This window comes from Castanea sativa, chromosome 6, assembly GCF_040712315.1.
Source record: "Castanea sativa cultivar Marrone di Chiusa Pesio chromosome 6, ASM4071231v1".
Classification (NCBI taxonomy): domain Eukaryota; kingdom Viridiplantae; phylum Streptophyta; class Magnoliopsida; order Fagales; family Fagaceae; genus Castanea; species Castanea sativa.
The window spans coordinates 28,866,007-28,888,220 of NC_134018.1; the positions used below are offsets into that span (position 1 = coordinate 28,866,007).

Below are 22,214 nucleotides of genomic sequence, written 5' to 3' on the forward strand. Positions count from 1 at the left end.
TTTTTGCTTTATGTGGATTGGGGTTTCAACTTTTGATGGTAGCTTTGATTCACAGGAAATTTAGGCAGAAGTTGATAAAGGATGTCTTCTTCAAGTGGAAATTACTCAGGTTCAAGTGGGCATATGTGTACATATGAGACTTGTGTGCTAAGAACAAGTTTGATTATGGATAATTTTGGGAGAAGGTTTATGGGTTGTAGTGGATATAAGGTAAGTACAGTTTTTACTTAATCTAGTTGACTCAAGTGAATTTGGAATGTGATGTGTTTAATTCAATTTATGAATAGGTTGGTCCTAAGTGCCCTTTCTTTCAATGGATTGATAATCCTACTTGTATGCGTGGGAATGAAGCTACCCATTTAGTGCAACAAAAGCTAGATTTATTACGGAGTGAGCTACAACTTGCAAATGAAAGGGAAATAGCAACTACCCAGACAGTAGCAGAAGCTACCTAAATGGCAGAAATTGCTCAAGAAAGGGCAGCAAAAGCCACTAAGAGGGAAAGAAAGCTTCAAGCTTCCTTTGTTAAAGCCAAGGAGATAGCGGTCAGAGCTTTAGAGCAGAGAGAAAGTGCAGAATTTCACTAATTCTGTCGTGGTTTTTTTTTTTGGTTATGTTGTTTTCATGCTTCGGCTTAAGTGAGAATGTTGGAATGATGAGATTGAGTCTGCCTAACAGGTTGTAATGTATAAGCAAGTCCTCAATTGTATTGTAATAGAACTATGTAAGATGTTAGATGCTATTGGCTTGAAGCCACTTTATAATATGAGCTTTGTTAAGATAAAGTTTTATTTATGTTAGATGCTATTGGCATTTTTGTTTAAAGTGAATTGGCAACTTGTAACTTGTTGTTTTGTTGGATGCTGTGGTCTGTGTTGGATGCTGTGACTTGTTTGTGCATAATGTGCATTGTGTGAAGATAGTTATGTTGAAAGTGAATTGTTTAAACTTTAAAGTGCATTGTGTAAAGTGTTTGTGTCAAAAGTGCATAACAACCATCTATCAACTTGCAAGAAAAGACAATAAATGCACACATAAACCTACTATTCAACACATACACCTGTTGTATTCAAAAGTGAATACTATATTCAATACATACACACATATACAAACGTATATATGTTCAACTGCAATAATCAGCTACATGACAAAAACTAGTCAAAATAATAATTCTAAATACTGCCATTAAGTTGGGAAATTGTATACACATTTAAGGTGGCATAGAATAGTCTTTCGTTAACCACTAGTAAATATAGGGCATTTGGTACAACAACAACCAAAACAGTTGCATCTGCCCTTGTTTACAAAACTTACAAAAATACAAATAAATCCCAACAGTGTTTTAATAGCATATATAACCAACAATTGTCTGTCTTGCCATTGTCTACAAATTACATATAACCCTAACATAAAACCATATTGCCTTAACACTACATATACATAGCAGCAATATTGTCTTGACATAAGCTTCATTTACTACGCTTGCCTTTCCCACCACAACTGGCCTTTCTACCTCTTGTTTTACATTTCTATGTCCTAGCTGTATTACCCCTTTTTCTCAAAGCAGCTCCTCTGATAGCAGGTGGCCTTGTACCCTATAAAGTACAAGAATTCAGATGTTAACTACCAGTACCACAAATTTATGAATAAAAAGCCAAACATAAAACTACAATACCTGTGATGATGGTGCTTTAGTGTCCCATATTTCTACAAGGGTGTGTGGTGCTGGCTGGCTTGAAGGGAACTAAGGAGCTTCTCTAACTATGTACCTAAAGTTTGAAGAGTACCATTGAGTTGGCTGTTGTGACCATGGAATCTAACTTGGTGGCTATGACCCTGCTGTCTGGTTGGACGAGGCCATAGTATAAGGTTGATGTGTTGGTGGGGGCTAAGATGATGCTAAGGGTTGAAATGAGGATGGGGCATAGGATGAAGATTGGGCCTGTGATGAAGATGGGGACTAGGATCCTTGTCTGCATGTAGAAGGTCTTCACCTTGCCTACAACCAAATATGAGCATGTTTACAGTGTCAGTTATTGGTATTTTGTATATAATAAATATTTTTTGTAAAAAATTACAAATTTCTCTTTCTGCACTCTCCTCCTTCTCTCCCATGGTGTCTCACTAGTGACATTGGCCTTGCATCCCTTTGCATTATGCCCTTCCTTTTGACACCTTTCACACCTCACTGGCTTGTTTGCTCTAGACACCCTATAAGGGTTCCTTGGCTCATTACCATCTCTCTTTCATTTTATGGATGGCCTGCCTAGTGGCTTATAGATAGTAGGTGCAACAACTTGGGTTGGCCACTGGAGATCCACTCAGACTAGCTAGGCATGGGAGGTATAAGTGTCTTGTATGTCTTCTCATGAGCATCCTTGTAGCAGTATGGATGGGTGTAATCCTCTGGTTTCTCATTATTCACAAAAATGGCTACAACTCTATGCTTGTAGGGGATTCCTGTCAATTCCCATATTCTACAACTGCATGTCCTCCATACCAAGTCTACCACATGCCTTTCCCTCTTATTGTCAACTTCATACACAACCCTCTCAGATGGCATTGCACAGAAGTTCTTGGACTCTAATTTCAACTTCTCCAACTTGTCTTGTATGCTTGGACACAACTTGCCACTATACTTTTCTATGCCAATATTCTTTATATACACCCTACTCATAAGCCTAACTCTATCCACTCCAACATTGATAATATTGGCTTGTCTCTAGCCTTCACAATCATAGAGTTAAAACTCTTACTCAGATTTTTTACCAGACAACCTGTCAAAGCCCTTGGAGAAAAGTAGGATCTGGTCCACTGTGCAGGCTCTATATCTGCAAGGTACTTCCAAGCCTCTTCATCCAAAATCTTATGATACTCTAGTCCTCTCTCAAATTCCTTGACTGATGTTGTGCCAGCACACCTCCATAGTACACTCTTTAACTCCATTCCCTTGTGGTTAACCTTAAAGTTGTTGTATATGTGCTTCACACAATACCAGTGCTCTATACTTGGGAATAGAGTCATCATTGTAGGTAGAAGGCCCTGAGTATTGTAAGCAAGTAAGCAAGTAAGCATTTAGCATCAGCAAGTAAGCATTCAATGTTAGCAAGTAAGCATGTAAGCATTCAAGTAAGCAAGTAATCAAGTCATAAACATGAGCTAGATGATAATACCTTCTGCTTTTCACTGATGAATACCAGATTGAGATCCTCTAGCCTGCCAATGTCATCTGCATCCAGCTCCAAGAACTAGATCTAGCTGTCCTTGTTCTCTTGCTCAACCACAGTCATTGCCATTGGGAATATATTTTCATTTCTATCCTTGGCAGTGGTAGACAAAAATTTCTCACCAAACCTACCCTTCAAGTGGCATCCATCCAACCCAACAAAGGGTCTACAACCACCTAGAAGCCCAAATTTTTTAGCATTGTACCTAATGTACATCTTTCTAAACTTGGGTTCTACATTCTCATTTTCCATCTCTGTTTGCAATATCACCTTGCTTCCTACATTTGTCCTTCTTATCATTTTTGCATAATCTCTAAGTAAGCCACACTGAGCCTCTTCATTCCCAATGATTAATCCCTTAGCTGCCTTCTTGATCTATACATCTGACTAAGATTTAAATCAATTGAAATCTGCAGCATCACATGGTGCTTAACACCTGAGACCTCCTAGTTAGGATTCTTAATAAAATTCTCCAAATACTTGTGTTCGGAAATTTAGACCCCGATTGATAGAATTAACAAGTTTTATACCCAAGTTGTTAATTAGATTTATTATGCATAAAACTTGCTAAAACAAACAAACATCAATATCATGTCACAAATAATATGCAGTAGAAAAGTAAATAAGTAAGATATGATGACCCAGGAAAACTAATGAAACTAACCAGTTTCACAGTAAAAAACCTGGGGGGAAACCTTCTCGAAAAGCAATTCACTATAGTAAAGAGAAGTTTCAGATCTAGTACAAAACCTTTGTCCCTAGACTCTACAATCTCCGTAGATGAACTCACAGCAGAAACCTTCTACTGCTTCAGAACCTCTGAACTCTTCAATATATGAACGCCACCCTTTGATGCACGGATCCCAATACGTGACTCACTCCTTTGCACGAATCCCAGTACGTGACTCACTCCTTTGCACGAATCCCAGTACATGACTCACTCACCAACTTGAGGAAGAAGAATGTTGACTGCAAAGTTCTTCACTTCATCAACAATGAAGATCAAGAAGCACTTGGTTACAAAACCCTAAGGCGCAAAGACGCAGTAGCTTCTTTCTGAGAGAATAAGGTTTTAGTCACCTTTTGCATGTGTTCTCCTTGTATTCTCTTGTGTGACAGCCTCTAAAATAAGCCTTATATATGCCTAGGGTTGTGAGAAAATAAACCCTACACAACTACAAAAGCCTGGCCCAAAAATCAAATCTGAAAATTCTGATTTTCGTAACCTCGATAGATAGCAGGTGTCGAGCCTCATTAAACCTCGATAGATAGCTATTCATCGAGCAGGTGTCCGTAGGTGTCCAGCAGGTGTCCAAGAGGTGTCCAGCTTTAGTAAACACCTTTTCTTCACTTGTTTCTTGGTCCAATCTTCATGGCTTTAATACTAGACTTGAACAACATGTTCTTTGAAGTATTAAGCACATCTTAGATCTACCCAAATACAAGTAAAGTGCGTTTTGTCAAAGGATTAGCCAACTACATAAAATTTTTCCTTAAAAATCTCCCCCTTTGGTAATTAGTGACAAAACCACAATAAACAAATGAACATATGAGAGAAGTCATAAATCACTCAACTCATACTTACTTGTTGAATACAATAAAATCTACCCTAACACAAACTCTTGAAAAACTATGCAAGAAGAGAGTTCATGGCATGGAAGACTTTGACAACTTGTATTTTTGAAACACTTAAACAAAACACATCAAGGCATCTTTGTGTGAAGCAGAAATAATAGATTTCATACAAATAATAAGAAACATGTGTATAAAGAGAGAAAAGAAACAACACATGTAGAGATAGGTGAAGAAACATACATCATCACATATATATCAAAGATAAGCATAATGTATGTAAAAATGGTCACAAGACCTAGGTAGAAGAACAAGGAGGTAAACACTCCCCCTAACAAGATGAAACACATCTCCCCTTTACAAAGACATGTATTTCTCCCCCTAACTTGTAGAATCTTAAAGAAAGAAACCACAAATTCTCCAATTTCTCCCCCTTTTTGTCACGATTGACAATGGGTACAAGAAGCTAGAAAGTTTTACTCGAGAAACATAAAGATGATCAAACATGATCAAGGGGGTACAAAGAATCCATATAAATGCATGAATGTAATGAAACAAGATGCTATGGATGACAAGATAAGAGAAACATGCAAAACATGTGAAAAAAATGCATGTAGAGGATCTCGATAGATCGAGAGGTGTTGAGGATCTATCGAGCAGACAGGAGATATCTCGATCGATCCACCAGGTGTCGAGAAGATGTCGAGATTGCGATAAGAAAAAGTTAAGAAGCTCAACAGACAGCCAGGTATCGAGGAGGTGTCGAGCTAGCTTTTAAAAGCAGTTTTTTGAGAAGGGAAAAACACAGACATGAATGCAATCACGCATGCAACTCAATCAACGATCCAATCAACATATTAGACTCTCAAAATCATCTCTCAGCAACAATTTTAAGCACATGGAACCCAAAACACACACACACACACACATTAAACAAGTCTAACCGATTTTATATTTCAAAAACAAGTCAAGACAGTTTAGTGAGTATACATCAGCACATGTAAACCTTGTGATGGCCAAATCACATTGTACCTGCACATGTATCAAGAGTAGCAAAGAATATTGTGTGTTGTGTGTGAAAATATCACAAGATTGCATAAGTGTCTCTATGTTATGACGATTTGAGATATGAGAAAATCACTTTAACTCACACACAATCATAACTGTTTGATGGGACTATCACCTTTGAGGTACATCCTATAACTCCCACATCTCCTAGAATACATGCTTGCAATTATATTTAAAGCATTTTTGATCTTTTTGCTTTTATTTTCTTTTTATTAAGCAAATCATGCATGGGTATACGAAGGAGAGAAAAGAAATAACCAATTATGTTAAGCCTTTTGACATTGCACTTTTGCTATGCCGAAGCATACAGATGTCATTGACATTGCACTTTTGCTATGCCGAAGTATACAGATGTCATATCATGATTGGCGGGCAACAATGGTGGGATGGTTATTTATGCCTTTCTCTTAGGATTTTCTAGTCCTACCCGTCAAAAAGAGTGATACGAGTGTTAAGTACAAGAGATCACTTAACCTTACTCATCACAAACAAAGAGCCACAAAGCTCACTTGCTTAGTTGTGCATAGGAATGCTCATCTAAGCTACAAGAGATACAAAGTTTAGAAAACTCTGTTTCAATAGCCATTTTAAGGTTCACAAGAACCAATGTACATAAATACGCTGTTTTTGTATTTTTCAATTTGTTTTTTTTTTTTTGAAAACAAAACAAAATAAAAAATAAACAACCAAACAAAAACAGACAAACAACATGAAAGCATGAAAGAAAGATGCATATGCATGAAAACATGATAGAAAGGTGCAGATGCATGAAAGCATGATTCCAAAAGCAAATTAAGAAATCAAGCAAAGAGAGTCATACTTTAGATAAAAATAATTAAAGCAGAGGACAACAGAAAAGACAATTAAGTCTTAGGCTCCTTTCTCACCCACACAGCACGAGTCTTTGGCCGTGAAGATAAAAAGGCATGTGTCCTAGTATGTCTACTAAAGGACATGGAAGAATTAAAATTCTTCTGAAATTGAGTTAAAAAGCTCAAGACTTTTAATAACTCTCCAAACAAAGGTGTAGGTCCTTAAGAGGAAACCTGTGACCATTTGGACAATTGCTTATGAGGATACAACTTAAAGCAATTAGGACAAATGTGTCCAGAAACACCACAATGGTGACAAACATGAGGTCTAGTAAAGGATTTAGATTTAGCCAAAATAGTTTTGGATTTCATACCTTTATTACCTTTCTCGGATTGAGGCACAATGACAGTCCTTGATCCAGAAGCCGTGGAAGAGGAGGGGCTAGAGGAAACAACATATCCTAAGTCAGCTTTATCAGAACTAGGCTTTTGAGCACTCAAGACCTCATCAAGCTTTGCACTAGACATCCTCTCTATTTGAGTTCAAGCTTAACTAAGCTCAACCTCGAGATTCTTGACCTTCTCTTTTAATGAGGTGTTCTCCACAATAAGTCTCAACTAACCTTATAGTCTCATCCAGTTTGACTAACAATTCAGCTTTTTCAGTTTTTACCTCATTAAGCTCTTTTCTACAAAGATGAGAAGTCTTTTTAGATTTTATGAATTCAGTGCATAGCTTATCATAGGCTTCTTGAAGGGTCATCTTCTTGGACACTTCATCATCAGAAGAATCATCACTGTCACTAGCACTCTCTACAACCACCTTATCGGTTGAGGCAGCAAAGGCCATAACATGACTACATTCATCTACATACTCATCAGAAGAGTCATTCTCAGTGTCACTCCAAGTAGCAACCAACCCTTTATCTTCTGAATTCTTGGCCTTTTCCCTCATAAGGTAGTTTGGGCACTCTATCCTCATTTGACCAAAACCCTTGCACTCGTGGCATTGGATGGGGGGCTTCTCATTCTTACCCTTCCTAGAGGATTTAGATTTCCTAGGAGGTTTGCCCTTATCCTTTTTCCTAAACTGAAGAAGCTTGATAATCTCATCAGTTATGAAGGTTAGATCCTCATCCTCATCCTCATTATCATTATCGTCTTCATCTTCATCTTCAGAGTCCTCAGTCTCTTCCTCTATACCCTTAAGAGCCAAGCTTTTACTCTTTCCACCTTTTCCCATTGAGCCTAATCTCATCTCATAGGTTTGAAGGTTCCCTACAAGCTTAGTCAAAGGAATTTGATCAATGTCCTTTGCTTCTTCAATGGCAGTGATCTTGGCATGGAATCTTTCGGGTAAGGACCTAAGGATTTTCCTAACAATTTTGGATTCTACTATAGACTCTCCAAGGTTGAAGACAGAATTCACAATATCCTTGAGTTTAGCATAGAACTCATCAAAGGTCTCATCCTCTTCCATCCTTATTTCTTCAAAGCTACCAGTGAGTCTTTGAAGCTTCACAATCTTCACTGCCTTGGTACCTTCATAGGTGGTCTCAAGAATGGTCCATGTTTCCTTGGCAACTTCTGTGGATGATATTTTCTTGAATTCCTCATTGGTCACCCCACAAAACAAAGCATTCAAGGCTCTACTGTTGAAATTTTCCGCTGTGATTGTTGCATCATCCCAATCCACTAGTGCTTTCTTTGGCTTAATCCAACCAACTTCAACAGCTTACCATACCTGTTCACCTAGAGCCTGCAAAAAAACTTTCATACGAACTTTCCAGTACACATAATTAGTACCATCAAATAAAGGAGAAATCAAAAGAGATTGTCCACGATCCATGACAACAAGGGTCAAGGATCATACTCAAGAAATTAATCCAATCAGAGTGTACCCGCTCTGATACCACTTGTTTGGAAATTTAGACCCCAATTGATAGAATTAACAAGTTTTATACCCAAGTTGTTAATTAGATTTATTATGCATAAAACTTGTTAAAACAAACAAACATCAATATCATGTCACAAATAATATGCAGTGGAAAAGTAAATAAGACAAGATATGATGACCCAGGAAAACCAATGAAACTAACCAGTTTCACAGTAAAAAACCTAGGGGGAAATCTTCCCGAAAAGTAATTCACTATAGTAAAGAGAAGTTTCAGATCTAGTACAAAAACTTTGTCCCTAGACTTTACAATCCCCGTAGATGAACTCACAACAAAAACCTTCTACTTCTTCAGAACCTCTGAACTCTTCAATATATGAACGCCACCCTTTGATGCACGGATCCCAGTACGTGAGTCACTCCTTTGCACGAATCCTAGTACATGACTCACTCACCAACTTGAGGAAGAAGAATGTTGGCTGCAAAGTTCTTCACTTCATCAACAATGAAGATCAAGAAGCATTTGGTTACAAAACCTTAAGGCGCAAAGACGCAGTAGCTTCTTTTTTGAGAGAATAAGGTTTCAGTCACCTTTTGCATGTGTTCTCCTTGTATTCTCTTGTGTGACGTCTCTAAAATAAGCCTTATATATGCCTAGGGTTGTGAGAAAAAGAAACCCTACACAAAAACAAAAGCCTGGCCCAAAAATCAGATCTGAAAATTCTGATTTCCATAACCTCGATAGATAGCAGGTGTCGAACCTCATTAAACCTCGATAGATAGCTATCTGTCGAGCAGCTGTCCGCAAGTGTCTAGGAGGTGTCCAGCTTTAGTAAATACCTTTTCTTCACTTGTTTCTTGGTCCAATCTTCATGGCTTTAATACTAGACTTGAACAACATGTTCTTTGAAGTATTAAGCACATCCTAGATCTTCCCAAATACAAGTAAAGTGCGTTTTGTCAAAGGATTAGCCAACTGCATAAAATTTGTCCTTAACCACTTGTTTGCCACATAGGCTAATGTAACTTGCCCATTTTGAAATGTTAGGGGGAAGATACACTCAAGATTTAGTGTCTTGATCTCAAATGTGCACTCTCTAGTCACCATTGAGGCAAAACACCTCCATCCACAATTGTTCTTACAATGTATAGAAATTTTCTTCTTCTCATTCAACTTCCACTTGATATCAATGTGATGCTGAATCACACACTCCCTCAAAGCCTTCCTAAAATTCTTGGAGTTTAGAAACTTCATCCCTTTTACCAACTGAACATTTGTCGTATCAATCCTCTCATTGAATTTTGGGTTGCCAGGCCTCTACTCATCATCAGAACCATCCACACTTGCAATATCATCCTCTAAAGTTGGTTTAGCCCACTCTTCACCTAAATCTATGTTTAGAGATGAAACATTGTTTGGCTGAGGTGTATCTGTGTTTGGCTAAGTTGTATTAGTGTTTGGCTGCGGTTTATTAGTGGTTGGTTGAGGTGGAAAAGTGTTAGGTTCAGATGGAACAGTGTTAGGCTTAGGTGGAACACAGTGAGGTGGAGAAGACTCACCAAAAATATCATCAGCAAAGTCTTCTCCTTCAGGCCTTCATTAAACCAATCAAACTCGTCCTTTACCCTCACACTAGCATCACCCCTTGTAGCAGCCCTTGCACCATCCCCTGTAGCAGCTCCTGCACCACCCCCCTATAGCAACCCCTGCACCACCCCTTGTAGTAGCCCCTGCACCACCCCCTGCACCAACCCCTTGACTAACCCCATCAGGATCTTCAACTGCAAGTGGAGCATGACCATTCTCCACATATAGTATGATGGTGTCTCTTGGCCCTCCCTCATCAAGCCTACATATGGACACCACATATGTGTCATCTTCCATGAACTTCATGTCTTGCTCCAAGGTGCCCCCAACAGCTAAATAATGAACCCTAGACGGTTCATCAATCCCCAATTCCTCACATGTACCTTCTATTTCAAAATAACTAAGCCTATCAGGATCCTTATACATTATTTCAACTTTCCCAGCAAAGTATTCTAAACTTGAATTCCATAGAAAAGTACCCTCATAATGAACCTCAGCTTTCACTTCCTCATCATTCATCTGCAATAACAAATTACCATTTGACACGAAAACAATTAAAGAATCGTAAATAACAGACATATAAAGAGTAAACACTTTTATGTTTTTGTCTTGCTTTTGGGATGCAACACACATTAGAGGGACCCATTTTCTGCTTTGCTTGTGTTTCTGTTTTACTAATAAGCACATGCAAACACTAAAATTTAAACCCAACAGAAACTTGGGTTACTGTGAGACATAATGACCACAACAGACAAAATGACCATAAAAAACCAAATCCAAATAAGAGGAGGTCACATTTTTCATAAATATCAAAAACCACAACCAATATTCTCATTTCATTACATGTAACATTGACCATTGACTGATTACTCAAAAACTATAAAACAACCACAAACCCAAATTAAAAACCTAAACAATGACTAATTTCTTACTAGGATTCTAGTCCAGGTTTATACTTACAACACGATTTTAATACTAGTTGCAGAAGGGGGTTTTTCGTGTTTCTAGGGCTTGTAAGGAAAAGTTTCAATGGTTTATGTTTTTGATCCATGTTATGTTCTGATTTTTAATAAAAGTGTGTTTTTCTAACGTTTGAGGGTGAGGTGGGTAATGAAGAGCAAACAGATTGAAGTTTAGATGGGCAAAGTGTTAAGTTTTAAACCATAAGTAGGCAAAAGTGAAAACGGGCCAAACCATAGTTGAGTTTACTGTAATTTCCCCTTATTATTATTATTATTATTATTATTATTATTATTATTATTATTATTATTATTATTATTATTATTATTATTATTATTATTATTATTATTATTATTATTCTTCTTCTTCTTCTTCTTCTTCTTCTTCTTCTTCTTCTTCTTCTTCTTCTTCTTTATGTTCTTTCAAAACCCAAGAAATAAACGCAGCAACCCAACCAATCTCTGGCAAACTCCAAATCTGAATCTAGCAACCAAATCTAATCTCCATAAAATCCAGAAAAATAAGAAATAAATAAAAGAAACCAAACGAAACAAACAACTCCTTGTTCACTCCAAAAACCAAGACCACAAACAAACCCAGAACAAGAGCAAGGATACCTAGCAAATTTCATGTTCTCACAATCAAACTCACCACCACCGTCGATTTAGACCAAGTCGAACCCAGCACAAAAAAACCCAGAACAAGAGCAAGTCAAACCCAGCAAACTAAGATATTGAAACCCAAAAAAAACTGCAAACCAAAACCCACACCAACAACAAACCCAACCAACGATCACTGATCAGACCAAACAACCAACCAACCTTGCAATTTGAAACCCACATGAATAAATCAAACCACCAATCACCACCTTTGCCACTGAATAGTCATCAATGAATACATCAAGCCACCACAACTTATGCCAACAACAAACCCAACCAATGGTTCTCCCCCACCCACCACCAAACCCACCACCACTTCACAACCACTACCACCAATCTTAGCCCATCTCTTTCTTTAAACCTAGATCAAAGCCAAATCCCAAAGAAAAAGCTGAAAGAGAGAGATCTTGATCCGAGAAAATGAAGATCAGCGTGACCGTTTGGATCTTTGGTGCCATTAATGGGTTTTGCAAATCAGTCACCACAGCTCCTATGGACATCACATTTCGTACCCCTTACGAATCAAGCCCCCGTTCCCTAATAATGCCCAAACACTAATGGTTAAGGTCAGTTTAGAGCCCAATCAAATACCAAATTGACTTAAGGAGTGTTAAAATGGAAAATATAACCTTTTAATGAGCAAAAATCTATTTTTGGAAATAAAATGACCAAAGTGGCCCTCGGCCCACATACGTAGGCCAAAGCATGCATACATAGGCATACTCTAGCGTACGTAGCTAGGGTTTTAGAGACATAAAAAAGGCAAGTTCTCTACAATAATGACTAAGGTTTGGAATGAATCCCACATCGTCTAGGAGTCGTTCCAAACCCCATTTTTTTCACTATAAAAAGTCTTACATGGTATATTTTCAAAATACACAGAAATCCCACGGGAAAAATACACGATTCACTAGAAAATAATGAATCAAAATGACGTTTTTCATAAAACACCCTTAATTGAATTTTGTTTGATTGGGACCTTTCTTGGGCCCAATCCTTTTAGTTTAACGTTCCTAATCACTTTCTTATTGGTTTATGAATAGATTTGACTGAGGAGAATGGTCAAAAATCAAGCTTGAAGAGCTTTCTTTAAGGTATTAGTTTTAAACCTTTCTTTTTCTTTTCTTTCATTATTTGCATTTTAATCTTCTATTTGCTTTATTTCTTTGGGTTTGCTTTTATTTCCTTGTTATAGTATGCTTTAACTTGTTTATATAGCTTAGGTTTACATGTTTGTGTGTTTCAAATGCATGTTAGGTTGTTAGAATGTCCGTTTTGAGATTCTGCCTTGTTTCTGAGTTCTTAGGGTTTCCGGGTAGGAACCTACGTACACATAATATTGCCTGCAAACGTAGTCCTGATTATGCGTACGTAGGCTTGTTCTTGCGTGCGCGAGCTGCTACCTAGAAACCCTAATTTTTATTTTTTTGTTTTGCTTATGCTTTCACATGTTTGTTTTTTTAGTCTATTCTCCAAGCTTTTATGTTTCCAATGTCTATGTTTCACATGTTTAATTGCTTGGTTTGCTATCACATGTTAGAATTAGGGTTTGTCTAGTGTTTTCCTTGTTTGGATGATATGAACATGCATTCACATGCTCACATATAATGCCAAAGGTTCTGAGTTGCTGCAAGGTAAGTGAAGGGTAAGTCATGCATTGGAAATGTCCATGCATTTGTGATATGATCTTGTTTCGGTGTTAGAGATGAATTTGAATGTCAGGATGAGATGTAAGGGTATGCTATGAATTAATAGCAAGCAAGCAAGTAAGTATGTTTAACCCAAATACCTAATGCCTATCACGCAAGATCTTTATCTAGCATGCTTTTTGCAAAATATATCTCTCAGGGTATGATTTGGCCATGCTCATTTAATCCTAGTTTTTATCTCAAAATACCATTTTACAAAATATCTCTCTTAGGGTTTGATTCGACAGTGCTCGTTTAATCTCATGAGGATTTGATTTGACTGTGCTCATTTAATCCGAGGTTTGAGTATTCTGTGCTCTGTGCGTCATGCTCACTTTCCTATAATTATCTGACAACAGTCCATAATTCTTTCAAAGGATTTGATTCAACTGTGCTCGTCTAATCTGAGGTTTGAGTATTTTGCGCTCTATGCATCGTGCTTTCCTTCCAAGAATTATCTGACGGCAGTCCATAATTCTTTGTAGGGTTTGATCCAACCGTGCTCGCTTAATCCTATCTATCTGTTCAAGATTTGATTCGACTGTGCTCGTTTAATCTCACGAGGATATGACTCAACCACGCTTTTTAATCTGATTTTTAAGTGTTCTGCACTTTGCGTGTTGTGCTTGCCTTCCAAGAATTATCTGATGGTAGTCCATATTTGTTTCCAAGGTTTGATTCTATCGTGCTCGTTTAATCCTATCTTTGATCCTATCTTACGTTGTGTTATCTTTACCATGTTTCTACCTGTTGGGGACATATTTTTATGTAATTGGCATATCCTTTGACAAAACGCACTTTACTTGTATTTGGGTAAATCTAAGTAGGTTCAAGATGATCATTACAAGTGGTTAAATTGAAGACATGAAGATTACTCAAGAACTACTCAAGAAAAGTGCAAACTGCAGGTCTCGATACCTCCTCGACAGAAGCTCGATCTGTCGAGATTCATTAAAGCTCGACAGATGTCTCGATCAATCGAGCTTACGGGATTCAGACTATAGCCAACAACGTTTTTACTCTAAAAGACTATTTGTTTATGGGTTTGTATAATTCTTATTGGACTAGGAAAGCCCGTGGTTTGTGTAAATCTATATGGAATAGGAGAGCCCATTAAAGCTCCTATTTAAAGGAGGTGGAAAAAGAAAAACCTAACCCTAGAGAGTTTCATAAGGTTTTCTTTTTGAAACCTTAGCCTCTTCCTACAGAAGAAAGAGTTTTTGCTGCGTTTCTTGTACGCCTTTGGGTTTTGTAACCAAGCAAAGTCTCTTGCACCAACATTGAAGATCTTATTGGTGTTTCTATGTGAAGCTGCTGTAAATCAACTACAACAATCAAAGGGTTGCTGTGGAGTTAGTCACGTACTGGGATTCGTGCAAATGAGTAAGTCGCGTAATGGGATCCGCGCATCAGATTGGTTAGTCACATACTGGGAGCCGTGCATTGAAAAAGAGAGATTGTCACTATAAAACAAGTCCAATTGGGTATTGGGCTAAGGGTTCAACTGTAGGTTGGTATAAGGTACTGGGATTCCTTTACTTGTAACCGCTTGTTGTGATAATAGTGGAATTTCGGGAGTGGTGACCTTAAAATCACCCATTGAGGTTTTTGCCGTGTAGGTTTTTCCCATTCGTAAACAAATCACCGTGTCATTTAATTTCCGCTGCATACTTTAGTTTATTGGTGATTTGTTTGTGCTACCACGCGTTTGCATGTTAATTTGATTAATTAATAAACTTGGCTAACTAATCAACTTAATCCATCACTAGGGGTCAATACATTTTTGGCCTATCGCTACCAGGGTTTAATTGACTGTGCTTGTTTAATCCTATCTTTGATTCTATCTTACGCTGTGTTATCTTTACCATGTTCCTTTCTAAGGTTTGGTTTGGCCATGCTCGTTTAATCTTATCTTTGATCCTATGCTATCCTACCTTTATAAAAGTTTTCTACTAGGGTTTGATTCGGCTGTGCTCATTTAATCCTATGCCTCTCTGTGTTATCCCACCCTTTTATCAAAGTTTCTCTCGAGGTTTGATTCGGCCGTGCTCGTTTGATCCCACATTTTTAAAACTACTCTCATCCTAAACTACTCTCATCATGTTTTAAATTTTCCAAAAGTTCTGTGATCGAGCACGAGACTCGGTGATCGAGTTGTAGTGAGAGAGAGGATACAAAACAAAAGTCATCACCATGTTTAAGAATCTAGGACCATTATTAAAAGGATGACATGATGTAAACTGACGCTCACCCCAATCAGTTGGATGCTCACAGAAGGCAGAGATCATCTCGTCTTTGGACATAGTCCGTAGACGCTCACAACCGGGGTAGTCAGGGTGCGTAACCCTCAGAACAGGAAGCACATCGGATACCAACTCTAGTGTGACTACTATATGCGTACCTCGAACGCAAGTATGAAAGAGAGGTACTGAAGTATTAGTTCCATGTATATTGGAGTAGAACTCCTAGATAAGCACAGAAGGACAAGTGACCGGGACGTCACATAGTGACTCCCATTCCCGACTGTGAATGACATTGGGAAGGTCAGTGTCGACGAAATCCGACAAAATAACTTGGCATTCCGAATGAACACCTAGTTTCGAGAAATTCTCCGAGAAGTCCTTTTGGGCTTTCTCATCACGGAACCGAATAGAAGAAGGTGTAGGATCAGAAGATGAAGGGACCCTAGAACGAAAAGGGTTTTGGGACGGAGCAGACTTACATTTTGGTGCCATTGACGCACTAACGCAAACTAGAGAGAGAGAGAAGAAAGAAACACTTATATAACACATTTCAAATATAACAGGTATATTGAAAGGAAAGAATGTATGCATGAAAAATGCATGAACATGTGATATGAAATATAAAAGACATCATGGGCTCAGCCCAATCCAATCCTACTAGCACACAATCAAATTGCACACATCTAAATGCATGATAATACAGTTGTAATGCTCATGAAATGCAATGTATGGGATTTGAAATTCATTTAGGTAAAAACCCATCCCAAAAATTTCACAAAAACTCAACAAGTTTTTGATAAACCCCAAAAATTTTCAAAAACTCAAAAACCTAGGTATGAATGCATGAAAAGATCATGAAGAAGGAGAGAAAAAGAAGCCATACCAAGTGATTTGAAGTAAAGAAGACTGAAAATCATGTGGGTTGAAGGTTTTGAGAGAGAAGAGAGTGACTGGGAGATGAACAGGCGCGGACAGATCGAGAGAGATCAAGAGAGATCGAGAGAATGAAGATCAGATCACGTTGAAACATATATATAGAACCTCAGTAAATCTCGACAGATAGAGGTGTTGAGAGGGATCGAGACATGGGTCGAGGTAGGTGTCGAGAACACAGACGCCCACAGATGCAGCTATCGAAAGGTGTCGAGGAACAAAACATCAGACACGAAAAAGAAGCTTGATCGATCCACCAGCTATTGAGAAGCTATCGAGAGGCCAGGAGATTTCTCAATCGATCTACCAGCTGTCGGAAGCTATCGAGATTGCAATAAGAAACAACTTAAGATCTCGATAGATAAGCCAGGTGTAGAGAGGTGTCGAGAAGGTGTCGAGATAACTTAAATATAGTTTTTGAAGAAGGGAAAAACACAGATATGAATGCAATCAAACATGCAACTCAGCCAATGATCCAACCAACATTTTAACCTCTCAAACTCATCTCTCAAACAATAAAAAGTTAAGCATTTAGCTCCCAAAAACACACACACACACACTAAAGAAGTCTAACCAATTTTATATTTCAAAAACAAGTTAAGACAGTTTAGTGAGAATACATCAACACATGTAAACCTTATGGTGGCCAAATCACATTGTACTTACACATGTATCAAGAGTAGAAAAGAATATTGTGTGTTGTGTGTGAAAAACATTGCAAGATTGCATAAGTTTCTTCAAAGTTATGACGATTTGAGATATGAGAAGATTACTTTAACTCACACACAATCATAACTATTTGATAGGGACTATCACCTTCGAGGTACATCCTATAACTCCCACATCTCCTAGAAAACACGCTTGCAATCATATTTTAAAGCATTTTGTTCTTTTTGCTTTTATTTCTTTGCATATTTTCTTTTTATTAAGTAAACTATGCATGGGTATACAAAGGAGAGAAAAGAAATACCCAATTATATTAAGCTTTTTGACATTGCACTTTTGCAATGCTGAAGTATACAGATGTCATTGACATTGCACTTTTGCTATGCCAAACCATACAAATGTCATATCATGATTGGTGAGTAACAGTGGTGAGATGATTATTTATGCCTTTCTCTTAGGATTTTCTAGTCCATCCCGTCAAAAAGAGTGATATGAGTGTTAAGTACAAGAGATCACTTAACCTTACTCATCACAAACAAAGAGCCACAAAGCTCACTTGCTTAGTTGTGCATAAGAATGCTTATCTAAGCTACAAAAGATACAAAGTTTAGAGAACTTTGTTGCAATGGCCATTTTAAGGTTCACAAGAACCGATGTACACAAACACACACTATTTTTGTATTTTTCTGAATTTTTCAATTTTTTTAATTTATTTTTAGAACAAAAACAAAATAACTAAAACTGAAAAACTAACAACCAAAAACATGTAAAACAAAACAAAGCAATGCGTAAAACTAGACTGACTCAAAACATTAAAACAAAACACACAAGTAATGCAAAACCAAAAACAGATGGAGAGAGAGAAAAAGTGATTAAATCACTTGGAATCCTTTTCCTTCCACACCTTGTAAGAACCTTTCCTTTGCGTAAACCCTTGAACCGGCAGTGAGGGGGAAGAATTGATATCGTTCAAGTTCGAATGGAACATGAGGGCTTTGAGAAGATCTCCGAGAGGTGCAAACGAGGACACAAACTAATTCTGGTTTCCCGACGCCAACATGTTGTTGCTATTTTGAGTGGCTAACCACTTATAGCAATTTGGTCGAGTATGACCAGCTGTTCAATAGTGATGATAGAGATGCTGCTTCTTTTGTTTAGGCCTTTGAGAGTTGGCCTTCTTAGCCCTAGGTTTTTAACTTCCTTCTTATCCTGCTTAGGGAGTGCTCCTAAGATAGATTTACCCTTGTCTATGTTTTCACTAGCTAAAATAGTTTTAACATTAGTGTTCTCAATTTCATCATTATCACTAGGAGGAACAAAAACAGTAGTACTAGAGGAAGAGAAATCATACCCTAAGCCTGTTCAATCTGAAGTAGATTTCTGAGAACTAAGCATCTCATCGAGCTTAGCGCTTGAAGTCCTTTCTAGCTGAGCTTTGACTTGGAATAGTTCTGCCTCAAGCTTCTTGGTCTTCTTAGCCAAGAAATTATTCTCAAATCTCAGTGCTCCAATAGTTTGATTGGCTTCATCAACCTTTATGGAAAGCTCCTCATGCTCAAGCTCGACATCACTAAGCTTCTCGATGGTCAACCTATACAGCTTCTCGTGCTTTTCTGAGACCTTGTATAACTTAACATCGGTTGTGTGAATGTCATCTTGATCATCCATCTTCTCAAACTTGGATTCCACCAATTCCTCTTCTTCATCCACATCTTCAACAATCCCCTTAGTAGGATTGACTATGGCAGTGAAGGCATTCAAGATTCCGTCATCCTCATTGTTAGAATCATCTTCAGGCTCGGTGTCGCTTAGCGTAACAGCAAGTGCCTTGCTTTTCCCAATTGTCTTGAGATATGTTGGGCATTCCTGTTTCATGTGTCCAAAGCCTTGACACCCAAAGCACTTAGGTCCTGTAGGAACAATGTACTGACTACCATCCCTAGTATCCGTCTTCCCTTTATCTTGACCCTTGAACTGAGAAGAACTAGATTACCTACGGTCCTTGTTGAAGCCTTTCCCATTGGCATTCTTCATAAACTTCTTGAATTTCTTGGTGATATAAGACTTCATCTTAGAATCTTCATCGTCTAAAGACTGTTCTGTCTCACTGCTCTTGGCCTTCAGTGCCATACTCTTGCTCTTGCTAGACTTTTCGATTCTAGACAAACCCAACTCATAGGTCTGTAGATTTCCAACTGGCTCTGTCAAAGGAATTTTATCAATATCCTTTGATTCCTCAATCGCAGTGATCTTGGTATGGAATCTTTCGGGCAGAGATCTTAGCACCTTTCTCACAATCTTGGGTTTTGGAATAGTTTCTCCAAGATTAAATGCCGAGTTCACTATGTCTTTAAGTTTGGCATAGAACTCATCAAATGACTCATCCTCCTCCATCTTTATCTCTTCGAAGCTTATAGTGAGCCTCTGTAGCTTCGAATCCTTGACAGCCTTTGTTCCCTCATAGGTTGTCTGGAGAATGGTCCATGCTTCCTTTGCAGTTTCAGTAGAGGATATCTCCTTGAATTCCTCATTTGTGACTGCACTGAACAATGCATTCAATGCCCTGCTGTTGAAGTTTGCCACCTTGATCTTAGCCTCATCCCAATCGCCCGGCGCTTCCTTTGGCTTGGTCCAGCCAATCTCTATAGCTTGCCACACTTTCTCATCCAGAGACTGCCAAAAAGCTCTCATGCATACTTTCCAGTATGCATAGTTAGTCCCATCAAATAAAGGAGGGATAATAAGAGATTATCCTTTATCCATGACAAATAGGGGTCAATGGATCACACACAAGGATTAAACCCTAATCAGAGTGTGCCCACTCTGATACCACTTGATAGGCCAAAAACGTATTGACCCCTTGTGATGGATTAATTGATTAATTAGCCAAGTTCAATTAATTAACCAATTTAACATGAAAACGCATGGTAGCACAAATAAATCACCAATTAAACTAAAGTGCAGCGAAAAATAAATTGACACGGTGATTTGTTTACAAACGGGGAAAACCTCCAAGGCAAAAACCCCATCGGGTGATTTTAAGGTCACCACTCTCGAGAATCCACTATTATCACAACAAACGGTTACAAGTAAAGGAATCCTAGTACCTTACAACCTACAGTTGAACCCTTACCCCAATACCTAATTGGACTTGTTCTGTAGTGACAATCTCTCATTTTCAATGCACGGCTCCCAGTACGTAACTAACCAATTGCGCGGATCCCAGTACGCGACTTCAATCACTAACTTGAGAAAGATATTGGCTGCAAAGTTCTTCAGTTCATCCTCACAATGAAGAACAAGAAGATGCTTGGTTACAAAACCCTACGGTGCACAGACACAACAGCTTCTTCACAAAGAGATGAACTAGGGCAAACTTTGTCTTCGGTCACAAATTGCTTGAACAGAATTTGCTCAATGCTTGTGCAACTTGTGTCTACTTTGACAGCCCTTAAAATAATCCTTTTATATGTCTAGGGTTATGTGAAAAGAAGGTCTAAAGACATATCCACGAATTGGAATCAAAATAAATCTGAAAAACTATTTTCCTTAAACCTCGACAGCTAGAGGTGTTGAGATGCTGTCGAGCAGCTGTCGAGCCACGGGGCTGGAACAGCTTATTAAAGCTCGATAGATGAAGCTGTCGAGCTTTAATGCCAGACACTTTTTCAACTTGTTTCTTGAACAGACTTGCATGGCTTTAACACTTGATCTTGAAACCTTGTTTCTTGAAGTATTAAAAACATCCTAGATCTACCCAAATATAAGTAAAGTGCGTTTTGTCAAAGGATTAGCCAATTACATAAAAGAATGACTTATGTTCCTAACAAGTGAACCACATATGTCCTAATAGTGTATAGGGAGAAGGCATGGACTACAATGAAGTTCATCATTACCTCTTTTCCTTCCTTGACCACAGGAAGTTTGATCTAACCTGTTGGTATCACCATCTTCCTGTTGAAGCTCACTAAAGGCATGTCATACTTAGTGAGATCTTCGTCTTTCAGCCCTGATCCCCTATATAGGTAAGGGTACATGATCTCTACTCTACTCCCTTAATCAATCATTACCCTCTTTATGACAAAACCGCCGATCTTGAGGGTCACTACCAACGCGCCGTCGTGTGGCTACATCGTCCCTTCTAAATCCTCATCATCAAAGGCTATCTTCCCTTCACCCATCCTTGGTTTCTTTTTTGGTTGATCAGTTAGTTATGTTTCTTGTTGTGGTGTAATACTGAGCTCTCTCTTACGCCGGCAGATAGTAACACCAGTGTTTGGTGTAGCATGTATGACCTTAATTATACCAAGGGGTGAGGGCATCACCCTTCCTTGGTTGTTAGATGCCTGCTGTGAAGTCTTAGTACCTTGACCAATGACATAGTCCCTTAAATGGCCAGCCTTAGCTAGCTATTCCAAATGGTCTTCAAAGGTTCTTTATTATTCAGCGGTATGTCCCTTCTCACAGTGATATGTGCAATACAGATTCTGGTTTCTTCTTGTTAGATCTCCACTCATCTTTCCCAACTAGCAAAAAAATGATTCGTGTTTAATTTTCTTCAAGATCTAGTGTATAGGTCCTTAAACATCAGGTTTATCCTCTCTCCTCAAGGAATGGGATTTTATCCCTCCATGTCCCTCATCGGCCTTTGCTGATAACTACCCATCCTAATCTCTCTTCTGTCGTTGAACATGACTAGTTCATTCCTCCTATTTTGCAGCTTGTCATCCTCTAACATCTTGTACTCTTGTATCTACCTCATAAGTTGGTGTATGCTCTTGTTGGGGGGGGGGGGTTGTTTAGTCAATGACCCTCTTAACTCAGAATCAAAAGGGAAACCCAACTTGAACGTACTCGCAGCTACCTCTTTGTTATTCCCCTCAATCTTATTGTATAACTCCAGT

The 22,214-nt window shown here is 38.4% G+C and overlaps 1 protein-coding gene across 1 annotated transcript; it reads right to left on the reverse strand.

Annotated features, from left to right (window-relative positions):
* Positions 1–2,326: 2,326 nt before the first annotated feature.
* On the reverse strand, positions 2,327–3,527 carry LOC142639750 (uncharacterized). Its single transcript, XM_075813888.1, has 4 exons — positions 3,350–3,527; positions 3,174–3,229; positions 2,770–3,042; positions 2,327–2,722 (listed from the first exon to the last, which is right to left on the reverse strand). The coding sequence occupies exons 1-4, from the start codon at positions 3,525–3,527 to the stop codon at positions 2,327–2,329; spliced, it is 903 nt and encodes a 300-aa protein (XP_075670003.1).
* Between the last annotated feature and the right edge of the window lie 18,687 nt (positions 3,528–22,214).